The following is a 24,178-nucleotide window of genomic DNA, read 5'->3' on the forward strand; positions in this document are numbered from 1 at the left end:
ATTTGCAATCCGGTTGCATTTAAAAGTAGCAGCAGGCAAAATAAGTCTCTTTATGCCTCTCCTTTTAGAGTCCTCTGGGGTCACTAAAGTTTGATAAATTGTTGATAGGGAGTCGTCTGAGCTTAAGGCGACATTCATTTCCACTGGGCCCCGTGCATTTTCTTTGCTAAGTGAGATTAAAACTGGTGGTGGATGTCAGGGATAAAGGCAGCAGGAAGGCCTGCTTTTGGCCTCCTGTCAATCATCCGAGCAGCAGCGCCCACCGGCGCCACCTGCAGGGCGGCGACAGCGCAGCAGGTCACGTGGCGGCCGCGCCGGGTCCCCGGCTGTGGGGGGCGGGGAGCAAAATGGCGACTCAGAGCGGAGCGGCGTCGGGCATCTTGGTCCCCGGGGTGGATTCTGGCGGAGAGGAGGCTTTTAAAGTATTTCTCACCGAGGTAAAGGCATCCGGCCTGAGGAAAGGGGAAGCGGGGTGGCGGGGTAGGTGGACGGATCTCATCTCTCGGGCGCCAAGCGGTCTGTCTATCTCTCTATTCCCTGACCTCTCTCCCTCTTAGGAAAAGGCGGCTGAAGCCTGAGGCCTATAGGTCACCCAGATTCCAAACGTTAACTCCATTCCCTCTCCACAGATGCTGTCAGACCTGCTGAGATTTTCCAGTATTTTCTGTTATTGCAGCCTATAGGCTTTGGTTTATAATGGGTTGGAGGGTGAGGGAGCAAACCCTCTGCCCTTTACCCTGCCCAGTCACTGCATGGCTTTTATTTTGCCTGCTGCCACTTTTAAATGCAACCGGATGGACTAATCTTGTTTTTTAAAAATAATGTAGCCAGCAATGCAGCAGCTGTGGATCAGAGAATAAACGTTCTTGTCTCGAGATAGAAAATGTTGATTCTGTTTCGTGTTTGATTCTGACTCTGCATGTGCACAAAAAAATGAGGGCCGACACTCCCAGTACAGTACTGAGGGAGTGCTGCACTGTCAGTTGGGACGGTAGTTCAGATCGGACATGTAACGGGTAGCATGGTGGCGCAGTGGTTAACATTGCTACCTCACGGCGTCGAGGTCCTAGGTTTGATTCCGACTCTGGTTCACTGTCTGTGTGGAGTTTGCACATTTTCCCTGTGTTTGCGGGGGTTTTGCCCCCACAACCCAAAGATGTGCAGGGTACGTAGAACGTACAGTGCAGAAGGAGGCCATTCGGCCCATTGAGTCTGCACCGACCCACATAAGCCCTCACTTCCACCCTATCCCTGTAACCCAATAATCCCTTTTAATATTTTTTGGTCCTAAGGCAATTTATCATGGCCAGTACACCTAACCTGCACGTCTTTGGACTGTGGGAAGAAATTGGAGCACCTGGAGGAAACCCAGGCAGACATGGGGACTCTGCACATACCCTGCAGGGAATCGAACCTGGGGTAGGCGGATTGGCTACACTAAACTGCCCCTTAACTGGAAAAAATGAATTGGGTACTCTAATTAAAAAAAAAAAAAAAAATCAAACATTTAACCCAGACTGCCCACTCAAGTGGATGTAGGTGATTTTATCCCAACCCCTAATTTTGAAGAAGAGCAAGTGTCCCTGGTGATTTGGTTGTCATATTGCTTGTGGTGGAAATTTGTGTGCAAACTGCCATGTTTTTTTACATTATGACACTTCAAGAGTACTTGGGAGAAGTGCTCTATAAATGAATGTTTTTCCCCTATCCCAGGAGTCGGGTAGACTCAATTGGTGATTTAAAAAGGAATGCTTGACAAATGTGGTCTTCCTGCACTGATAGTGTGCACTGTGGTGTTCCTGCATTGCATTTTATGGCTGTTGGTTAAGTCCTGGAGTGAGTCTTGAATCCACCTCCTTCTGATTTGTAACTTTAGCAAAGCAGCAAAATGGCAAATATAGCACATTGATATCTATCTGACTAGTTGAAGTCTTAAGAATATATTTGAAAGCTCTTTTGAATCTTATAAATGACAGAAGCAAAGTACTTTGGCTGCTGGAAATCTGAAATAATAGAAAATGCTGGCTGTACTCGAGGGATAGCAGCATCTGTTTGAGAAGGGTCTCTAGGAAGGAGCGATCACAATATGGTAGAATTTAAAATACAGATGGAGGGTGAGAAGGTAAAATCAAACACTAGTGTTTTGTGTTTAAACAAAGGAGATTACAATGGGATGAGAGAAGAACTAGCTACGGTAGACTGGGAGCAAAGACTTTATGGTGGAACAGTGGAGAACCTTCCAAGCGATTTTTCAGTGCTCAGCAAAGGTTTATACCAACAAAAAGGAAGGACGGTAGAAAGAGGGAAAATCGACCATGGATATCTAAGGAAATAAGGGAGAGTATCAAATTGAAGGAAAAAGCATATAAAGTGGCAAAGATTGGTAGGAGACTAGAGGACTGGGAAATCTTTAGGGGGCAACAGAAAGCTACCAAAAAAGCTATATAGAGTATGAGAGTAAACTTGCTCAGAATATAAAAACAGACAGTAAAAGTTTTTACAAATATATAAAACAAAAAAGAGTGGCTAAGGTAAATATTGGTCATTTAGAGCAGTGCTTCTCAAAGTATGGTACGCGTACCGGTGCCGGTACGCGAGCCATCGTCTGCCGGTACTTGGAGTGTTTCCAGAAAAGAAAGAGACAGTAATCCTGGATTGGCTTGTTTTGCTCACCGGTCCCTGGCACATTGAAAAAAAAAACTGCCGGTCCGCCACATCAGATAGTTTGAGATGCACTGCTTTAGAGGATGAGAAGGGAGTTTTAATAATGGGAGATGAGGAAATGGCTGAGGAACTGAACAGGTTTTTCGGGTCGGTCTTCACAGTGGAAGACACAAATAACATGCCAGCGACTGATAGAAATGAGGCTATGACAGGTGAGGACCTTGAGAGGATTGTTATCACTAAGGAGGTAGTAATGGGCAAGCTAATGGGGCTAAAGGTAGACAAGTCTCCTGGCCCTGATGGAATGCACCCCAGAGTGCTAAAAGCGATGGCTAGGGAAATTGCAGATGCACTAGTGATGATTTACCAAAATTCACTAGACTCTGGGGTGGTCCCGGTGGATTGGAAATTAGAAAACATGACACCACTGTTTTAAAAAAAGGAGGTAGGCAGAGAGCGGGATATTATAGGCCAGTGAGCTTAACTTTGGTAGTAGGGAAGATGCTGGAATCTATCATCAAGGAAGAAATAGTGAGGCATCTGGATAGAAATTGTCCCATTGGGCAGACGCAGCATGAGTTCATAAAGGGCAGGTCGTGCCTAACTAATTTAGTGGAATTTTTTGAGGACATTACCAGTGCAGTAGATAACAGGGAGCCAATGGATGTGGCATATCTGGATTTCCAGAAAGCCTTTGACAAGGTGCCACACAAAAGGTTACTGCATAATATAAAGATGCATGGCATTAAGGGTAAAGTAGTAGCATGGATAGAGGATTGGTTAATTAATAGAAAGCAAAGAGTGGGGATTAATGGGTGTTTCTCTGGTCGGCAATCAGTAGCTAGTGGTGTCCCTCAGGGATCCGTGTTGGGCCCACAATTGTTCACAATTTACATAGATGATTTGGAGTGGGGACCAAGGGCAATGTGTCCAAGTTTGCAGATGACACTAAGATTAGTGGTAAAGCAAAAAGTGCAGAGGATACTGGAAGTCTGCAGAGGGATTTGGATAGTTTAAGTGAATGGGCTAGGGTCTGGCAGATGGAATACAATGTTGACAAATGTGAGGTTATCCATTTTGGTAGGAATAACAGCAAACGGGATTATTATTTAAATGATAAAATATTAAAACATGCTGCTGTGCAGAGCGACCTGGGTGTGCTAGTGCATGAGTCACAGAAAGTTGGTTCACAGGTGCAACAGGTGATTCAGAAGGCAAATGGAATTTTGTCCTTCATTGCTAGAGGGATGGAGTTTAAGACTAGGGAGGTTATGCTGCAATTGTATAAGGTGTTACTGAGGCCACACCTGGAGTATTGTGTTCAGTTTTGGTCTCCTTACTTGAGAAAGGACGTACTGGCACTGGAGGGTGTGCAGAGGAGATTCACTAGGTTAATCCCAGAGCTGAAGGGGTTGGATTATGAGGAGAGGTTGAGTAGACTGGGACTGTACTCGTTGGAATTTAGAAGGATGAGGGGGGATCTTATAGAAACATTTAAAATTATGAAGGGAATAGATAGGATAGATGCGGGCAGGTTGTTTCCACTGGCGGGTGAAAACAGAACTAGGGGGCATAGCCTCAAAATAAGGGGAAGTAGATTTAGGACTGAGTATAGGAGGAACTTCTTCACCCAAAGGGTTGTGAATCTATGGAATTCCTTGCCCAGTGAAGCAGTTGAGGCTCCTTCATTAAATGTTTTTAAGGTAAAGATAGTTTTTTGAAGAATAAAGGGATTAAGGGTTATGGTGTTCGGGCCGGAAAGTGGAGCTGAGTCCACAAAAGATCAGCCATGATCTCGTTAAATGGTGGAGCAGGCTTGAGGGGCCAGATGGCCTACTCCTGCTCCTAGTTCTTATGTTCCTATGTAGAACAAAACAGCCATTTCTTTGTAATTATAATTGGAAGCTCTGATTTCTACCAGAAGGCAGGATTCCTACCAGCACAGTTGATTGTGCTTGCAATGGCTGACCTATTTGCATTTAACGTCTTACAGATTCCCATGCATCCACCTACAATAATGAAATGTTGCATTTATGTAATATCTTATCACATTCTGCACATGCCCTTGAGGCTCACAATCACTGACTTATTTTGAACAGCTTTCATTCTTGTGGAGACAATTGCAGCAGCCCGTTTAAAATTAGAACCTTTCATAGGCGATTTCATCAATTGATGGATCAATATACATCGGTTCTCAATATCAGGACAGTTGTCAGTTAAACACAATCGTTCAGTTTCCTTTTGTGAAATTGATCAGCATTTATTATGTACTATCTGATACCTACAGTAAGTGAGCCTACTGATTCTTTTGAGGCTTGCATGGTGCTATTGAAGAGGAAAACCCAACTTTTGGGTCATAGAATTTCGTGAGTGGAACACAGATTGTAGTATTTATAGAAAAATTTCTTGTTGATTTAGAGTTTTATTCACCAGGGGTTTCCCCTATGTGAACATTGGAATGAGTGTTATTTATTTTCAACTTAAATTTGTAAACACCTTTCCCCTACCAGATGGTATTCTGACTGTAAGACTTGTTCAAATGTTCTAATTTGTGGCAAAATTGAACCTACTTGGTTTTTAACCACCTGGGTGTTGGAAAGTTAGGCTGGTCACGTAGTGCTTTGACGAGATGTTCAAGAAGCTTGGCAAATGTCAATGATGGGGTATCATCCCACTGATTAAGTAATAAGTTTTTATTCACTCTAGTTTAGATTTTGACTGGCTGTTGTCTGCAGTTAACTATCTAAAATGTGTGCACGATGCAGAACATTTTGGCACATTTGGTATTAGTCCAGTGATCTTGATATTTCAGGAGTAAAAAGGAATTGTTTTATTTGAGCCATCAGTAGTGGCAGTATTTTGTTTCTCCCTTTAAAATCCTAACCTCTGTAATGCCAACAGTTATTTTTAAATGCAGGCACTGCGTAATTCCATTTTAGTCAAACAGATATTTTAGGATTATGGGGTCCAGTGATGGCTGTCCTTGCTCCATATGGAACTTGGAATGAAAAAGGGATCTTTAGATTGATTCTGGGGATGAAAGGGTGGGGTTGACTATGAGCAGAGATTAAACAGTTTGGGCTTATACTCGCTGAAGTTTATAAGGATAAGAGGGGATCTGATCAAGGTGTATAGAATACTAAATGAGTGATAAGTGAATGTAGACCAGATGTCCCCCTTGTGGGTAATCTCGAAAGAGAGGTCACGGATATAGGTTGAGACACGGTAGATTTAGAAGTGAGATGAGGAGGAAATACTTCTCGCAGAGGGTGGTGAATTTGTGGAACTCGCTGCCCCATAGTGCGGTGGAGTCTGAGTCGTTAAATGGTTTCAAGACACATTTTTTATAAAAACGGGTTAAAGGTATATGGGCAACAGGTGGGGAGGTGGATTTGAGACCAAGAAGAGATCAGCAATTGAATGGCGGAGCAGGCTCAAAGGACTGAATTGCCTACTTCTGCTCCTAATTCCTATGTTCCTGTATTCGTCGCACTATATCAGATACAAAAAAAAATCAAAATGGTCCCACTTCTCATTTCTTTCCTACTGGGGAGTGGGTTCAGAGTTGGTGTACAATGCAACTGATAAAAGCATGGCTCTTGTTGTAGGATTCTATTAGGAGCTGTGGCTATGTTTTTCATGCACAGTATTGTTCCCGTACCAGCCTCCCTAGACAGGTGCCGGAATGTGTCGACTAGGGGCTTTTCACAGTAACTTCATTGAACCCTACTCGTGACAATAAGCGATTTTCATTTTTTCATTTCATTTGTAATGAGAATGCAGTAGGTTGCCATGTGACCTCTACCCTCTGTGTTTCCATCTAAAGAGAGCACTTGTCCAGAGAAAACGTAAAGCTGTAAACCTAAATATGTAGCCAGCCCTCAATAATTAACTGGTGATTGATCTTGTATGCATGGTCAGTACTCTGTGTAATAATACACGGGTGAAGCAAAATTAATATGGTGGTAGTGGTGGGATTTTAAAATTCTGAATAACGAGGAGCTCGTCGTAGATATTAAACGATTTGTTGGCTACATGGTTTGGAAAACTGCATCAACTTATGTCGGCAGAAGGGCAGCACGGTGGCCTAGTGGTTAGCACAACCGCCTCACGGCGCTGAGGTCCCAGGTTCGATCCCGGCTCTGGGTCACTGTCTGTGTGGAGTTTGCACATTCTCCCCGTGTCTGCGTGGGTTTCACCCCCACAACCCAAAAATGTGCAGAGTAGGTAGATTGGCCACGCTAAATTGCCCCTTAATGGGAAAAAATAATTGGGTAATCTAAATTTAAAAAAAAACTTATGTCGGCAGTTCTGCATTCGTGTCGTGTAAAGTTGTTTGCACATTAATAGCCATATAGTGTTCCAGCACAGAAAGAGGGCCATTGGCCCATCATGCCTATGCCAGTCATCTAGCACCTATCTATTCTAACCCCATTTTTGCAGTACTTGGTCCGTAGTCTGTATGCTATGCAGTTTCAAGTGCTTATCTCAGCCCTCAAATGCTGTGAGGGTTTCCCCTCTATCACAGTTTCAGGCAGTGAGTTCCAGATTCCCACCACCTTCTGGGTGAAAAAGACTTTTCCTCAAACCCCCGCTAAATCTCCTGCCCATAACCTAATCCACATCCCATGGTTATTGGCTCCTCCACTTAAAGGGAAAGATTTCTTCCTATCTACCCTATCTATGTCCCTCAATTCTGTACAGATCAATCTCCCGAAGGAGAACACCCTCTTGTCGTAGCTGAAACAGACCAGCCCAGGTAACATTCTGGTCAATCTTCTCTGCACCCTTTCTAGTGCAAGCACTTTATAAAAAATACCCAAATATTTTTTTCCAATTAAGGGGCAATTTAGTGTCTTCAATCCACCTACTCTGCACATCTTTGGGTTGTCGGGGTGAAACCCGCATAAACACGGGGAGAATGTGCAAACTCCACACAGACTGTGACCCAGAGCTGAGATCGAACCTGGGACCTTGGAGCCGTGAGGCTGCAGTGCTAACCACTGTGCCACCGTGCTGCCCTTTCTAGTGCAATTCCCCTTCTAATGAAGCTACCAGAACTGTACACAAACTCCAGTTGTGGTCTAACGAGTGTTTTATACAGCTTCATCATAACCTCCCTGCTTTATATTATATGCCGTGGTTAATAAAGGCATGTATCTCATATGCCTTCTTGACCATCTTATCTACCTGTCCTGCTACCTTCAGGGACCAATGAATATGCACGCCAAGGCTCTGGTCCTCTGTACTTCCTAGTGTCCTACCATTCATTATCCCTTGCTTTGTTAGTCCTCCTAAAATGCATCACTTCACACTTTTCGGGGTTAAATTCCATCTGCCACTGTTTTGCCCATCTGACCAGCCCGTCTACATCACCCTGTAATGTAAGGCTTTCCTCCTCGCTATTTGTCATGCCACTAAATTTTGTGTCATCTGAACTTACTCATCATACCACCCACGTTTCTGTCTAGATCATTAATGTACACTACAAACACAAGGGGACCTAGCAGACTCTAGGGACCGAACGGCCTCCTCCTGTTCCTATTTCTTATGGTGTTTTGATCCCTGCAGTATACCATTGGACATAGGCTTCCAGTCACAAGAACGTCCTTCGACCAACACCCTCTGCGTCCTGCCACAAAGCCAATTTTGGATCCAATTTGCCAAATTGCCCTGGATCTTTCTTTTTTTTCCTTTAATAAATTTAGAGTACCCAATTATTTTTTTCTCCAATTAAGGGGCAATTTAGCGTGGCCAGTCTATCTAACCTGCGCATCTTTGGGTTGTGGGGGTTGTAGGACCACGCAGACACAGGGAGAATGTGCAAACTCCACATGGACAGACCAGGGCCAGGATTCGAACATGGGTCCTCAGCACTGTAAGCAGCAATGCTTGCCACGTGCCGCCCCCTGGATCTTTCTTGATGAGTCTCCCATGTGGGACCTTGTCAAAAGCCTTAATGAAGTCCACATAGACTACATCAACTGCATTGTTCTCATCTACCAAGTCACCTCAAAAAAAATTCAAGCAAATTTGTTAGACAGGAGCTCTCCATGACAAAGCCATGCTGACTATCCTTGATTAATCATTGCCTTTTCAAGTGGATATTAATTTTGTCCCTCAGAATTTTCCCCCAATAAGTTCCCTATTACTGACTCACTGGCCTGTAATTACTTGGTTTTTCCCTTCTTGAATTATTGTACCACATTAGCTGTCTTCCAGTCCTCTGGCGGCTGTTGTGGCCAGAAAAGATTTGAAAATTTATGTCCAAGCCCCTGCAATCTCCTCACCTGTCTCTCACAACCTGGGATACATTTGGGCCTGAGGATTCATCCACTTTTAAGCCTGCTGAGCTCCTCCCGTTCAGTGCTAATCTGTTCAATTATATTATCGTCCCCCTCCCTGCTTTCTAAACCTACATTGTCCTTCTCCATGGTGAACACAATGCAAAATACTAATTTAAGACCTCCCCTATGTAATTTGGCTCCACACATGCAGGTTGCCATTTTGGTCCCTAATTGGCTCAATTCTTTCCCCGGTTACCCTCTTGCCCTTCATATACTTATAAAATACCTTGGGCTTCTTTATTCTCTGCCAGTGTTTTTTCATGCCCCCTCTTCATTCTCCTGATTTCTTTTTTAAGAAGCCCCTGCACTTTCTATGCTCCTTAGGCATTCACTGTTTTCAACCCTCTGCATCTGCCATAAGCCTCCCTTTTTCATTGATCCAATCCTGTGATTCCCTGGGCATCCAGGGTTCTCTGGACTTTTTGGTCCCACCCTTTAACTTTACAGGAACATGACGGCTTTTCACCCTCTTTCTATTTAGTTTTTGAATGACTCCCACTGCTCTCACGTAGGAGTGTCCTACAAGTAGCTGCTCCCAGTCCACTTTGCCTCGATCCTGTCTTATCCTGTTGAAATCGGCCTTTTCCCCTGATTTAGAATCATTAATTCTGGTCCATCTTTGTCCTTTTCCATAACTACCGTAAATCTAACTGAGTTATAGTCACTATCATCATAAGTCACTGACACTTCTACCACCTGCCCGGCTTCATTCCCTAAAATTAGGTCAAGTACCGCTCCCTCGCTTGTAGGACTTTCTATATGCTGGCTCAAAGAAGCTCTCCTGGATGCACTTTAAAAATTGTGTCCCCTCCAAGCCTTTCACACTGACAATCTCAATTAATATTGGGGAAGTTGAAATCACCTACTTTTATTACCCTTTCGTTTTGCACTGAGATTTGCCTACGTATCTGCTCTTCTACTTTCCGACTGTTTGGGGGCCTGTAGTACACTGATAGTAGTGTGACTGCTCCCTTATTGTTAAGTTCCACCCATATGGCCTTAGTCGAGGAACTTGCTAAGATATCATCTCTCCTCACTGCAGTAATTGACTCTTTGATCGATATTGTGACACCGCCCCCACCCTGCCTCGGCTCGCTCGAAGATGTTGAGCTGCCAGTCCTGCCCCCACCTCAACCACATCTGTGATAGCAATAATAGCATACTTCCATGTGTTAATCAACTACCTCAGTTCATCGGCCTTACATTTAAGACGCTTCGCATTAAAATAAATGCCATCCAAGCGTACCATATTCCCTTGAGCCTTAACATGTCTGTCTTTGCTCTGCTTTCCATACTGACATGAGTTTTTCTTTTATATTTGGCTTTTCATGGCCCCCTACTGTACTTCCACACTGTGACCCACACCCCTCTGCCAAATTATTTTAAATCCATCCCCCCACCCCAACAGCACTAGCAAACCTCACCACATTAGTCCCTTTCAGATTCAGTTGCAACCCATTGACTTGTATATACATGGTCCCATCTACCCCAGAAACTGAGCCAGTGACCAGGAAACTAAAGCACTCCCTCCTACACCATCTCTTCAGCCACACATTCAGCTGCTCTATCCTCCTCCTCCTAAACTCACAGCATGTAGCACTGGGAGTATTCCAGAGATTACTGCTTTTGAGGTCCTGCTTTTCAATGTGCTACCTAACTCTCTCAATTTTTTAAAAATTTAGTGTACCCAATTAATTTTTTCCAATTAAGGGGCAATTTAGCTTGGCCAATCCACCTACCCTGCATCTTTGGGTTGCGGGGGCGGAACGCACGCAAACACAGCGAGAATGTGCAAGCTCCACACAGATAGTGAACCAGAGCCGGGATAGAACCTGGGACCTCGGCACCGTGAGGCAACAGTGCTAACCACTGCACCACTGTGCTCCCCAGCTCTCAATTCTTCTTACAGGATCTCATCCCTCTTTATTTTGGTATCAATGTGAACCACTACTGCCGAGGTTCCTCTTCCTGTTTAGATCCATACCGATCTTCATCCCCAAGGCCTTCTTCCAAAATGTAGACAAAATGGCCTTTGTGTGGGAGGATAAGAATCCGAGAATTCCCAAACCAACATTGGAAAGAAGGAAAATCAAAGGGGGCTTTATCAAACCTACAATATTACCACTGGGCAGCAAAGTCAGAAAGAGTGAGGGGTGGGTACACAAACCCGGCACAGAGTGGGTACAGACGGCGGAGGCATGCTGTAAAGGAATGACCCTCTGGGCCCTGGCTACAGCAGCAATCCCATCTTCAACAAGATGCACAATGAGCCCAGTGGTAGAGGCCACGCTGATAACGTGGGCCCAGCTGAGAGAACACTTTGGACTAACTAAAATGGCACACACCTGCGGCAACCACAGATTCCCCCAGCCATGCTAGATACCACCTTCAAAAGATGGAGGCAGGATGGGCACAGTGACAGTCTGAAACTTTTACGTAGGGCACAGACTGCCGACACTGGATGAACTGACGAGAAAGTGGAAACTAGCAAAAGGGCGGGAAATGAGACACCTCCAAATAAAACACTTCCTCCGCAGAGACAGTAGGTACCACGGGTACCCAGAAAACACACTACTAGAGGACCTGATAGGCACAAGCAACAAGGTGGGGGGGGGGAAATATATGGGGAAATATATGTGGGAAAATATATGGACATCTACTGGACAGAGCTCAAACACCACTGGACAAGACCAGACAGAAATGGGAGGATGAACTGGGGACAGAGGTAGGGTGAGGACTCTGAGCAGGGCTAACTTCACCTCCTCCTGCGCAAGGCTCAGCCTAATGCACAGAGCACACCTGACCAGAACCCGAATGAGCAGGTTCTTCCCTGAGGTGGAGGATAAATGTGAGCGGTGCCAGAGGGGCCCGGCCAACCACAGGCACATGTTCTGGGCTAGCCTTCTCCGAGGCTTTGTCCAACGTTGTGAGGGTGCAGCCATGCCCAATAGCGGCAATCTTCGGGGTATCGGAGCAGCCAGAGTTACACATGGGGAAGGGAGCCAACGCCCTTGCTTTCGCTTCCCTAATCGCACGCCGGAGAATCCTGCTCGGCTGCCGATCGGCAGCACCACCCACAGCTGCAGACTGGCTCGCTGACCTCCTGGAATTTCTCCACCTGGAGAAGATTTAAGTACGCCATCCGAGGGTCAGAGGAAGGCTTCCTGGATACTTGGGGGCAGCTTGTTGGCCTGTTCCAAAACCTGTTCAAGGCCAGCAATGAGGAGTAAGTTGAGAATAAAAAAACCAAGATCGATGAGGAACCAAAGGACTGCGCAACCTGGGTTGGGGGGGAGGGAGAGAAGAACGGAATGAAGGTGGAGAAACCACAGAAGAGAAGAGGAAGGGGGTGGTGTGCCCCCCCCCCCCCCCCCCCCCCCCCCCAAATAAATCAAAGCAAAGCAAAGCTGAAGTGGAGGGGCGGGGTGGGGGAGGGACCTTAGACCGTTCCAACGGGCAGCAAAATGTATATCCGACCAATTAAAAGAAAGAAGAAATAAACCTTTCTGTACAATAAAGTAAATTAACGCGGGTAAGAAAAATATGATGTGTGTGTATATATATGCAATTGTTTATAAATATGAGAAATGGCAATGGCAAAAGATTTAAAAAAAAACTCAATGTGTACCAAAACCTCTGACAGTTCACTCTCGCCCTTCAGAATGCCCTGCAGCTGTTCAGTGTCATCACTGATCCTGACACCAGGGAGGTAGCACACCATCCTGGGATCACATCTGTGGCTGCAGAAATGTCTGTCTGCACCCCTCAACATTGAGCCTTCTAGAACTTGCTCTTTCACTCTTACCCCTTTTGCAGCTGAGCCACCTACAGTGCTGTGAACTTAACTCTGGCTGCAGTCCCCAGAGGAACTGTCATTCGCTATTTTCCAACACAGAAAAATGGTTCTTGAGTGAGATGTATCCTGGGCTTTCCTGATTACCTGACTGGTGGTCACCCATTCCCGCCCTGACCGCATTCCGTGAAGCTGCGGGATGACCAGGTCTAAAAATGTGCTATCCGCGAATGTATCAGCCTCGTGGTTGCACCGCTCTGTCTCCAGCCAGCACTCGAGTTCTGAAATACAGTTTTCAAGTTGGTCAAACCCGGGGAATTTCCTGCAAATGTGGTCATCCAGACTGCATGGAGTGTCCAGGAATTCCCACATACTGCAGGCCGTGCAAAGCATAGGACTGAGATCCCCAGACATACTTTTAAGTTATAAGACCCCAACATTAAATTTATTCCAAGTAGAAGAAATATGTAATTTTATATTTTTAAAAAGCTAGAATTCTACTTAATGTAGCTATAAATTGGAGAAAGGCAACTTGTCTACCCCACTTTCCAATCCGCTCTCCCTTGTAGGCTCTACTCCAGCTCTAGGTGTTGCTTACTATCTGTTTCAGTATTCTACCCATACACTCTCCACTATTACTATCCAGTATTACGGCCTCGCTCCGTTCTTAATTGAAGTCCAGCTTCCCTCTTTCTGACCTTTACTGAAGTCTCGCCTCTCCGTGCCCTTTATTGCAGTCTTGCCTCGTGGTTTAGTATCTTTCCTGTGAAGCCCCATGGGATGTTTTAGCACATTAACGGTGCTATATGACTAAGTTGTTTGTTGGTATAGATTTTCAAAGGTGGCTTCCTTAGTCGTCAATTTGTTTTATGATGTATCAGTAAATTAATAATTTAAAAGTCCTATTTGGTAAAAGCAATCTTTTTGTTCTTGCAGGTTAAGCAGATTGAAAAGAGGGACTCTGTTCTGACCCCAAAACAGCAAATTGAAAGACTGACGAGACCTGGATCCACCTACATCAATCTAAATCCATTTGAAGTAAGTCTCTTGCCAACATATAATTTTGTTTGGCAGTTGCATGTCTGAATTCCTGACATCCTAAGTGACTATTTTTTTCTTATCCGTCTCAATATCTCTGCATCTGTTGACATGGTTGCTGACATCAACACTCTTCTCCTCCAAAACCACTCTTCTCAAAACAGAAAGTTCTGGAAAAGCTCATTGGATCTGGCAGCATTTGTGGAGACTAACAGAACTAAAATTTTGAATGCAATATGACTCTTAACTGGAACTGTTATCTCGCTTAGTGGGACTGCCCTTGTCTGATTACATTCCTGTATATCTGGTTGCAGCCACAGGGCTTCCTGCAATGGCTTCCCTTCCCTGATTCCATTGCCCCTGGAATCCTTGGCCACTTCCTATTTCTCGACTACGTGCTGTGCCTTGGTGACATCATCACAGCTTCGGGTTCCACATGCACTCAAATGACACCCAACTCTATCTCACCCACTATCTCCTCCCTTACACCCTCTACTGCCTTGTGCTACACTGGGTAAGTATAAAATTCCTCCATTTAAATATTGGATACTGTCAGAAACTCTCTTCATTAGCCCCAGAATCCAGCCCACTTCTTAACCAACATCCCAGGCGAAACCAGATTCCCATGATCATAGCTTCCTATTTGACCCAAGCTCTTGACCCTATAACCTCTGTCACCAAATCCACCTACTTCCGTCACCCTATATTCCCTGTAGGTAGTCCCTTCTCCTTAGGCAGTCCTTTGGGACCGAGGATGATTTCCTTCTACTCTGGCTCAATGGGTTCTGAGATGGCTGGTAAGTCCAATGACCGATCTTCAGACTCTACCACAAGTGGGGCAGGTAGTGCTAGGAAGAGTTGGGTAGATGAGTTGTTTTGATGCTTGTGAGTGCTCTCCTTGAATTCACCTCTGCGTGTTCTTGACAAAATCTCTGTGTTTAGTGCCTTCCCGAATGAGCCTGCTCCATTTTGGTCAGTCACAAGCAAGGGGCTCCCATGAGACAACAAGAATGTTTCACCTCTGCAAAGACGCTTTGAGGACATTCTTAAATCATTTTGTTGTCCTCTGCGACAAAATTCTATGTTGTGCAATTGCTTTGGGAGTCTGGTATTGGGCATATGAGGGACACGTGCTGCCAAGCGGATATGTTTTCAGTGATTAGTGCCTCGATGCTGGGCATATTGACTTGGGAAAGGACACTGCTGTTGGACTGACTTTCCTGCCATTGCATTTAGAGAATTTTGCGAAAGCACCATTGATGGTACGTCTGTAATGATTTGAGGTACCTGCTTTAGGTTGCCCAGGTTTCAGAATCAGATAGGAATCACCGCTATCTGGTAAACCATGGTCTCGGGTATTAAATCATAACCCTCAAATACTCTTTTCCTTAGGCAACCAAAGACTGAAGTGGCACATTGGAGGCGATAATGAATTTCGTCTCATCGTTGTCTCCATCCCTTGCTCAACCCCTCCAATGACAAAAATCTCATCCATGCTGGTATTGCTTCCGGATTCGACTATTCCAATGCTGCCGATTCCCCCCCCAAAACACCATTTTCCACCCGTCATAAATTTTAGCGCATTTCAAGCTTTGCCTCTAACCAGACTCGTGTCCCATTCATCGAGTCACCCCTGTGCTCGCAGACGTATATGGATTTCCTGTCTTGCAATTACTTACATTTTTAAATGTCTTTATCTCTTTGTTGAAAACTTTTGGCCTAGTATAAGTGTCTTGGGGAATTTTTCTATTCCCCATGTAAATCCAAGTTGTTATTGTTTGTATGAAGTAGTAGAGTTTCCGCTGTCAGGCACAATTTCATTAAAAATTATAGCTGTTTTCCAAAGTTTAAGTTACGGTTCAATCCTCTGCTCAAACTAATTTGCATATCAGAAACTAAATCTCGCATGAACCAGTGCAATTGGGTAGAATGTAACAGTTTATTTTTCTCCCTTGTGCTTTTAAAGAAAAGCTAATATATTTAAGAGTGATAGCCTGGTGGTATGACAGCTGAAAAGTAAATTATCACAAAAATACACATTTTAATCAATATCTTCGAATCATTTACTGGTTCCATTTATGTGCAATAGTTAGTTCTGAATTAATTAAATATTTTTTAACATTTACCTTCATTTTAAAAAATGGTTGTGTGTTCACTAAAACACATCCTTTTGAAAAACAAAAATCTGAAGAGCCTTGTTGAAGGGTTACAGAGGGGTGCAATTGGGAAAACTCAGTGCTCATCAATTCAGACTGGGGACATCCAGTTTATGGGAGGACCCACTTCCAAGGTAATTTAAAAAAAAGTTGCAGGAATTCAATTTGTGCTCCTTGTTAGTGGTGCTAAAAATTGCGCCATTTTTACTGGTTTGGTCTATTTTAGCCAATTGCAACCTAATGAAAACTCTCCATTTTGTTTTAAAGATGTATCTAGAAATAAGCGACTGATTGCTTTTGTTTGCACATTCAAACAGCTTTCTTCATTACATTCATTAAAATCCATTCTGTAACTTGTATATAAATATTAATAATGAAGTATTTGTAACATGCTTACTTTTGGACTACATCGCTATATTACGAACTCGCTCTGTTATAGCAATTTCCTGATGGTGCAAAATAGTAGTTGCAGTATTATGTTTTATTACACAGGTATTGCAGATAGATCCTGAAGCAACAGATGAAGAGTTGAAAAAGCGGTTCAGACAGGTAGACACATCTCTGTTTGCCATACTACAGGCTAAGGTAGCAAACACCTTAGGTACAGTCGATGTCATTTAAGTGAGTGAATAAAAATTGAAAATTCCAAAACATTTTATCTACATACATTACATTTTGTTAACTGAATGTTGTTTTGGTTGAGAATTCTTGTTAAGTGAATACATTTTCCCCCAAATTTTGCCTTGGTTAGACCCCAAATTCTGGAGTTATTGTCTGTAATAATATGTTGCATGGCATCAGTTGGTTCAATTTTTACCATACAAAGTAAGACAATTTATGGAAATGACAATGAAGTTCGCCGTGCTCTCCCACCACCAATTCCAACCCCCACCACTTCCCACCCAACTGATGGTCCCTTTGATAAAGTCCAGGTGCTACTGATCCATTCGGATCAGAAGAATGCAGGTTGCATTCTCGGCCTGAGCAATAGTTAGTGCTTTAGTGATCCTGTCCGAGAGTGCACACGTGTGAGGATGTCAGGTAGATCACCATTGGGCTTGATGACGTCTAGTCCTGCATGTGTAGGCTAGCCATTGGTGAGATATGGAGAGCTGTTGGTGTCTGTGGCGCCACGGTCCAGCATGAGTCAACACCTTCAAAAGAAAATGTGTGGCAAATAATCCTTACTAATACTTCACCACACTCTTTAGGGAGATCTTTATGGGCAACCAAGATATTCACTTAACAGGAATTGACATTAATGCTTATTGTTGCTTTTCTGTGTGAAAAAAAAACATTTCTACTTTGAAATTTTCTATCATTTAATGAATTAAAAGTAAATTATCATATTAAAGAAATTTGGCAATGTTTTTTATTTTAATTCACTGGGGCCATATCATGCACTAGACATAGCATATCCTTTACTAGCCTGTGAAAATCGACACTTTTTTTTTTCCAAATTCTCTCCCTTCCTCAAGGTGCTGACTCACGTTGGGGTATGGTTCTCTGGGTGCAAGCAGCCCTTCGGTACCTCGCCCAAGTGGCCATTCTTCAGCTGTGAGCCCAGACAGTGAGTATCGTCAGGCTACCCTCACCCAGCGTCCACACGTATGTACTTTCAGGCAGTGGTCACTGAATAGTGATCAGGAGCAAGAACTCTGGCTGATTTAAAAAAAAAGGCTATCCTAATCTGAGCACACTTGAGGCCTCTTCTAATGCCGTACCACAATTCCAGATCAGAACAGCCTATTTGGCACAAACCAGGCATTAGATTTGGGGCCTTCCTGGTGTGGAGATCTCAGTACTGTACCACGGCATTTATTTGCTGACTGAGTTATTGGGATCAGTAGTAGGATTAATCATTTACATGGTGTCAATTTGATCCTTCCCATGGGTTGACATTTAAGTGCACTACTTTAATGCTCTCTCAACACAAGTTTATTGTACACGTTTCCATTTCGATGTGTGCTGCTAGCACACCTGAGCTAAAGCTTTTTTTCCCCCCAGCCTTATTTCAGTAGCTACATGGAGTGTTTTGGATCCTTTCAGAACAACTGAGCTGGAAAAGTAGGAAAGGAAAAGAATCAGGAAGGACTTTAACATTTAAAATTTGAATGTTGAAAGGTATGGAGCAAATGGAGAGTAAATAAGAAACTGCAAAATGACAGGATTTTAATGAAGGCAAAGGATACAGAATAGAAAGGGAAATATTAGGAATACTCTGTCAAGAAGGATTGAAGTCTTTCATACATTGAAATATATCCTCTGCCTCTGAAAATTACAAGACTAGTAATTTCTATAACATTCTAATATATTTAATTATGCATTCATCATAAATGATTTTCTTTATAATTCTAGCTGTCAATCTTGGTCCATCCAGACAAAAATCAAGATGATCCTGAAAGAGCGCAAAAGGCTTTTGAAGGTAAGTCAATGCAATTGTGGTAGTAATAAGACCCAATGCGACAGTACAATTTCTATGGATCTTTATAATGTACATTTGGAAACTAGACAAAAGTCAGCTGGCAAATTCATTATTAAAATTATCCTTCTGATATTCCAGATAGTTTGAAATGTAATTGAATGCAAACATTGATTAGCTTGATCTCACTTTGAGCTACAGTTCTTGGTGTCCCTGGGTCAGTCAGGCTGTCCAGCAACACTTCCTGCAAATGTATGAGCATGGATGTTAAGGTGAGGGCAGCAATTGAGTTTGGATATGATGCTCTGTAGTTTCCAGTAGCCTGCAATACTGCCAGTGCTGATGCATAACTAACGGACGTTTGAAGAATGCCCAACGTTTAATGACCTGAGTCAATGCTTTCAAGAAAGGGAAATTAGGAAAGGTAGAAAATTCACATGGACAGAGAGATACAAGGAAGCAAGTTTCTGTGATGCCCTAGTTCAGGGGTGGGCAAACTACGGCCCGCGGGCCGCATGCGGCCCGCCAAAGGTATTTCTGCGGCCCACCAAGTCATTAAAAAAAAAAAAAAATTTGTTTTTTAAAAAAAAAATTTTTTTTTTTTTTTTAAATTTTTTTTTAAAAGGTTAATGGGTGGGGGGGCTGTTGGGTTACTTACTGGCATAGGGTGGATACGTTGACTTGAGTAGGGTGATCATTGCTTGGCACAACGTCGAGGGCTGAAGGGCCTGTTCTGTGCTGTACTGTTCTATGTTCTATGTGAGGCGCCCAGAATCATAACCGGGTGAAGTAATTATTTTACTTAATATACTATGCGGCCCTTTGTGAATTGTGAATTTCTGAATGCGGCCCTTGCACGGAAAAGTTTGCCCACCCCTGCCCTAGTTGATAAAGGCACCATCTACATAGAACTATATTAAAACTGCAGCTCAGTAGTAAGTTATTGAGCCTAACTGGTCCATGCCGGTGTGTGCTCCACACAAGCCTTCTCCTACCTCTCTTCATCTAAACCAATCCTATTAGCATATTCTACTATATTCCTTTCTCATTCATGTATTTTTCTAGATTCCCCTTAAAATGCATCTATACTATTTGCCTCAACTACTGCATATGGTAGCAAGTTCTAGTCTCTGAGTAAATTTTCTCCTGGGTTCCTTATTGGATTTATAGTGCACTTGTAGGTTACACAGATGAGGAAGATCCCAGATTTGATTTCTGCTCTGTGCCCCGATCTTGAGCAGGAACAGTAGTTTGGGGACACGGTTGATTTATATTGCCGTGGCAAGATGGAAGGACAATACACACATATGCCTCACTTTAGGTACCTGGGGGTGCAGGTTGCTCGGGAGTTTGGGGGGGGGGCGCTTCGCAGGTACAAAATTTCTAGTTTGGTGGGGGGAGTGAAAGCTGATCTGGCAAGGTGGGATGGTCTCCCTCTGTCACTGGCCGGTCGGGTACAGGCGGTTAAAATGAACGTGTTGCCGCGATTTCTGTTTATCTTTGCCTGCCGATTTTCCTGCCAAAGGCTTTTTTTCAGAGAGATTGAGGGAAGGATTATGTCGTTCATATGGGGAGGGAAGGTGGCCAGAGTTAGAAAGGTGCTGCTACAGAGGGGAAGGCAGGCAGGGGATTTGGGTCTTACAAAACTTATGTATTACTACTGGGCGGCGAATGTGGAGAAGGCGCGGAGCTGGGTCAGAGGGGTTGATTCCCAGTGGGTCAGAATGGAGGAGAGTTTGTGCGGGGGGGGTCGGGATTGAAAGCACTAGCAACAGGGCCGCTCCTGATAGCCCCGGGGAAATACTCAGGGAGTCCGGTAATAATAGCTTCATTGAGAATTTGGAGGCAGTTTCGCCAACACTTCGGGTTGGGGGCAGGGTCAAGAGAAATGCAGATTCGGGGGAACCACAGATTTGAGCCAGGGAGGTGGGATGGAAATTTTCGGAAATGGGAGGAGAAGGGCATTCAGACACTAAAATATGTTTCTTAGGGGTCGATTTGCAGGACTGAAGGAGCTGGAAGCGAAGTATGGGCTGGAGCAGGGGGAAATGTTTAGATACATGCAGGTTCGAGATTTTGCCAGAAAGGAGATACAGAGCTTCCCGGGTGAGCCGGCCTCCACATTGTTGGAGGAGGTGCTGATGACAGGGGGACTGGAGAAGGGGGTAGTGTCAGCGGTTTACGGGGCTATGTTGGAAGAGGTGAAGGCACCACTGGATCAAAGCAAAGGGGGAGGAAGAGTTGGGAGAGGATATGGAGGAGGGGTTCTGGTGTGAGGTGCTCCGGAGAGTGAATGCCTCCACCTCGTGCGCGCGGTTGGGGCTAATACAGCTGAAGGTGGTATACAGAGCACACCTCACGAGAGCAAGGATGAGCCGATTCTTTGAGGGAGTGGAAGATGTGTGTGAACATTGCCGGGGGGGGGGGGGGGGGGGGGGGGGCAGGGGAAGGGGGGCAGCGCTAATCATGTTCATATGTTGTGGTCCTGTCCAAAGCTAGAGGATTACTGGACGGAGGGTTTTAGGATAATTTCTAAAGTGGTGCACGTGAAACTGGACCCGGGCCCCCAGGTGGCCATATTCGGGGTGTCGGACCAGCCAGGGTTGGAAATGGGTGCGGAGGCAGATGTAGTCTTCGCCGTGTTGATCGCCCGAAGGTGGATCCCGATGGGTTGGAGCGCAACCTCCCCACCCTGTGCCCTGGTGTGGTGGGGGGACCTGTTGGAAATCCTGGCTTTTGAGAAGGTTAAGTTTGAACTGAGGGGAAGGATGGAGGGGTTCTACAATTCATTGGTATCATTCATTATGCACTTTCAAGAACTGGATAACATCGAACATTAGTTGGGGGGGGGGGGGGGGGGCAGTGTTGGGGGGAGGGGGGCATTGTGTGTTAATGGTGACTATGGATGATTCATGATTACTTTTTGTCAATTGTTTATGTGAACATGCAGGCTAATGTTTGGGGTTTGGTGGGAGGATGGGATCGTTGTTATTGATATGGGGATTGACATATTTGTTACTGATTATTGTTTATTGTTGGTGGGTGTAAATTTGGGAGAAAATGTGAAAAAGGAGGAGAATAAAAAATATTTAAAAAAAACACATGCGCACAGTGCCCAGATTTGCCGACAAGCAAACTTTTTGGGGTGTTTTCAGATCTTCTCATCACATCTGGAGAGACAGAAGCCAGTAGTGTCAAAACACCCCAATCACTGAGACCAGCTAATTTGGCACAGATTATCTCACAAATCTGGGGCCTTCTTGCCTGTGTGGTTCAAGACATACTGATGATGTTATTGCTCAGGCTACCTGAGGAGCTGGGAATGTACATTTTGTTTGGAAATGATTCCTTTGTTGTAGAAGAAATTAAATGCTAGCTTTTCTTGCTTCTCGGTAGCTGTTGACAAAGCTCACAAGATGTTATTGGAACCAGAGCAGAAGAAACGTGCTATCGATGTGATACAGGCAGCAAGGGAAACAATAGAACACAATGTAAGCATTAATTTTAATCACTTGGGCTTGATCCTGAATGACAAACAAGGTTGGTATACTTCTGTGGCAGCAATACCTACAAATCCCTATGCGTACGAGTGTGTCTGAGGATAGAAGAATTGGATCCTGTCACCCTAATCCTTTTTCGACCCGTTTTGTTTCTATTGCCCTGTCATGTTGATATGAACAGATATTTACAATGCATTATGTACTCATAGTACCTTTAATGTATTAAAAGTATGGAATGTTCGACTAACTTAGTCACAAGTAAGAAGAAACTTTCTCATCTGATCGATTTGTAAAAACTTAGATCAGAAGGAATTTCTTCAGCCAGAGGGTGGTGAATCTGTAGAATACAGAAGTCTGTGGAGACCAAGTCACTGTTTTTACGACAGATAGATAGAACTTGATTAATAAGGGGAGCAGAGGTTATGGGGAGAAAGCAGGAGAATGGGGATCATAGATCATAGAACATAGATCATAGAATAGTACCGCACAGTACAGGCCCTTCGGCCCACAATGTTGTGCCAACCATTTATCCTAATCTAAGGTCAACCTGACGTACACCCCTTCAATTTATTGCAGTCCATGTGCCTGTCCAAGAGAAACCTTAATAGGGGGAGCAGGGGTTACGGGGAGAAGGCAGGAGAATGGGGATGAGAAACCTTAAGGGGAGCAGGGGTTATGGGGAGATGGCAGGAGAATGGGGATGAGAAACCTATCAGCCATGATTCAGTGACGGAGCAAACTCGATGGACTGAATGGCCTAATTCTGCTTCTATATCTTATGGATTTAAGTAGCACATTTATCATATTCTGAATAATGTAAAATATATTTTTTGAATTTTGATTTGTTCTTGCCATGAGATCAGTGTTTTCAAAGTGGTGGTCGTGACCCTCGGGTGGGTCGTGGGATGATGTGAAATGGGTCGCCAAAAGGTCTGCAAAAATGGTCCCGAGGATCGCCTGACCTTGGACGGGCTATGACCCCACGCCCGTTAGAAAACGACACAAATCACTCTGGACTTTTCTGGAGAAAGTCCAGAGTGATTCTCCATTTTGCAGGGGGCCAGCAGGGCCCGGGAGTGCTCCTCGCAGCTCTGGCTGCCGATATGGGGACCTGCACTTCCGGCTGCGGGTCTGCACATGCGCGCGGCGGCTGCCCGTGGCGGAGGCCCTGTGCAAGATGGCGGGCCCACACTGCGGGCCGGCCCCGACAATATAGGCCCCCATCCCCCGGGATTCGCGAGCCTGGCCATCCTGGAGGCCCCCCTGGTGACTGATTCCTCCCGTACCCCACCTGGGCGGTCGCGGACTGAGTCATCAGCCGCCACTCCGAGCTCCCGCCGGGTGGAACCATGAGTGAACCAATCCGGCGGGAACTCGGCCAGTTGTCGGCGCGGAATCGCCGCAGGGGTCTCTTTCAATGGCCCCCGACCGGCGCTGCGTCGCCCGTGCGTCATTGGCGGCGATTCTCTGTTCACTGGAGAATTGCAGGAGCGTCGTTGGACCCGGGTCTGACGCCCATTCTCCGCCCTCGCGCCGAGCACGCGGAGGCTTGGAGAATCCAGGCACGTGTTTCCCATTTTCTCCCTGGGTGAATTCTGGCTGCAGTACAGTGTGTGGCCACATGAGGCTGATGTAGAAGCCCGTGCCATGGACTTTCTGCCTCCCTGAGTCACTCTTTTATAGTCGCTGCCACCGACACAGCCTCCGGCAGCCACTCCCGTTTCTGCAATAGCTGATCATCCAGGTTAGTCAGCACCTGCACCTACAACCGAAGAGTTCAAAAGAAAAAAATGAATTATTTTTACATTTATTTCCTGCAGATACCCCTCCTGCACAGTTTCCAGCAGTGCTTCACACTTTTTTTGTTTTTCCCGGCCAGCATCTCCCACCCAAAACCAAGTGACTGCTGACTGGAATATGTTTCCGCAAGTACCCCAGTCAGTAACTCTTAGCTGGAGCACTGCCATATATAGGATTTCACAGATAATTCTTGTGGGGATCTCCCCACCTTTCAATTGGTCCATTGTCACAATGCTGATTTTATGTTTGTCCCATTCTGAACTCGGCTCTGGGGCCACTGGTGTGGGTTTGGGAACTCCATCCATGATTTCCAGGATTTAGATGTTTGAGACGTGATTGAGGGGGATGTAAAAGGGGTGGCGGAGTTGCGCTACTGGTTAGGGAGAATATCCCAGCTGTACTAAGGGAGGGCACCTCAGAGGGTAGTGAAGCGATATGGGTTGAGATCAGGAATAAGA

At 44.9% G+C, this 24,178-nt stretch overlaps 1 protein-coding gene across 1 annotated transcript in view; it reads left to right on the forward strand.

Annotated features, from left to right (window-relative positions):
- The first annotated feature begins 288 nt into the window (after positions 1–288).
- dnajc8 (DnaJ (Hsp40) homolog, subfamily C, member 8) overlaps positions 289–24,178 on the forward strand; it is a 52,290-nt gene continuing 28,400 nt past the window's right edge. Inside the window, exons 1-5 of the mRNA XM_038797081.1 lie at positions 289–437; positions 13,741–13,842; positions 16,491–16,547; positions 18,357–18,423; positions 21,817–21,911. Coding sequence (XP_038653009.1) covers positions 348–437; positions 13,741–13,842; positions 16,491–16,547; positions 18,357–18,423; positions 21,817–21,911 — 411 coding nt within the window. The 5' untranslated portion in view covers positions 289–347. The remainder of the gene's footprint in view (positions 438–13,740; positions 13,843–16,490; positions 16,548–18,356; positions 18,424–21,816; positions 21,912–24,178) is intronic.

Source organism: Scyliorhinus canicula, chromosome 1 (genome assembly GCF_902713615.1).
Source record: "Scyliorhinus canicula chromosome 1, sScyCan1.1, whole genome shotgun sequence".
NCBI lineage: Eukaryota > Metazoa > Chordata > Chondrichthyes > Carcharhiniformes > Scyliorhinidae > Scyliorhinus > Scyliorhinus canicula.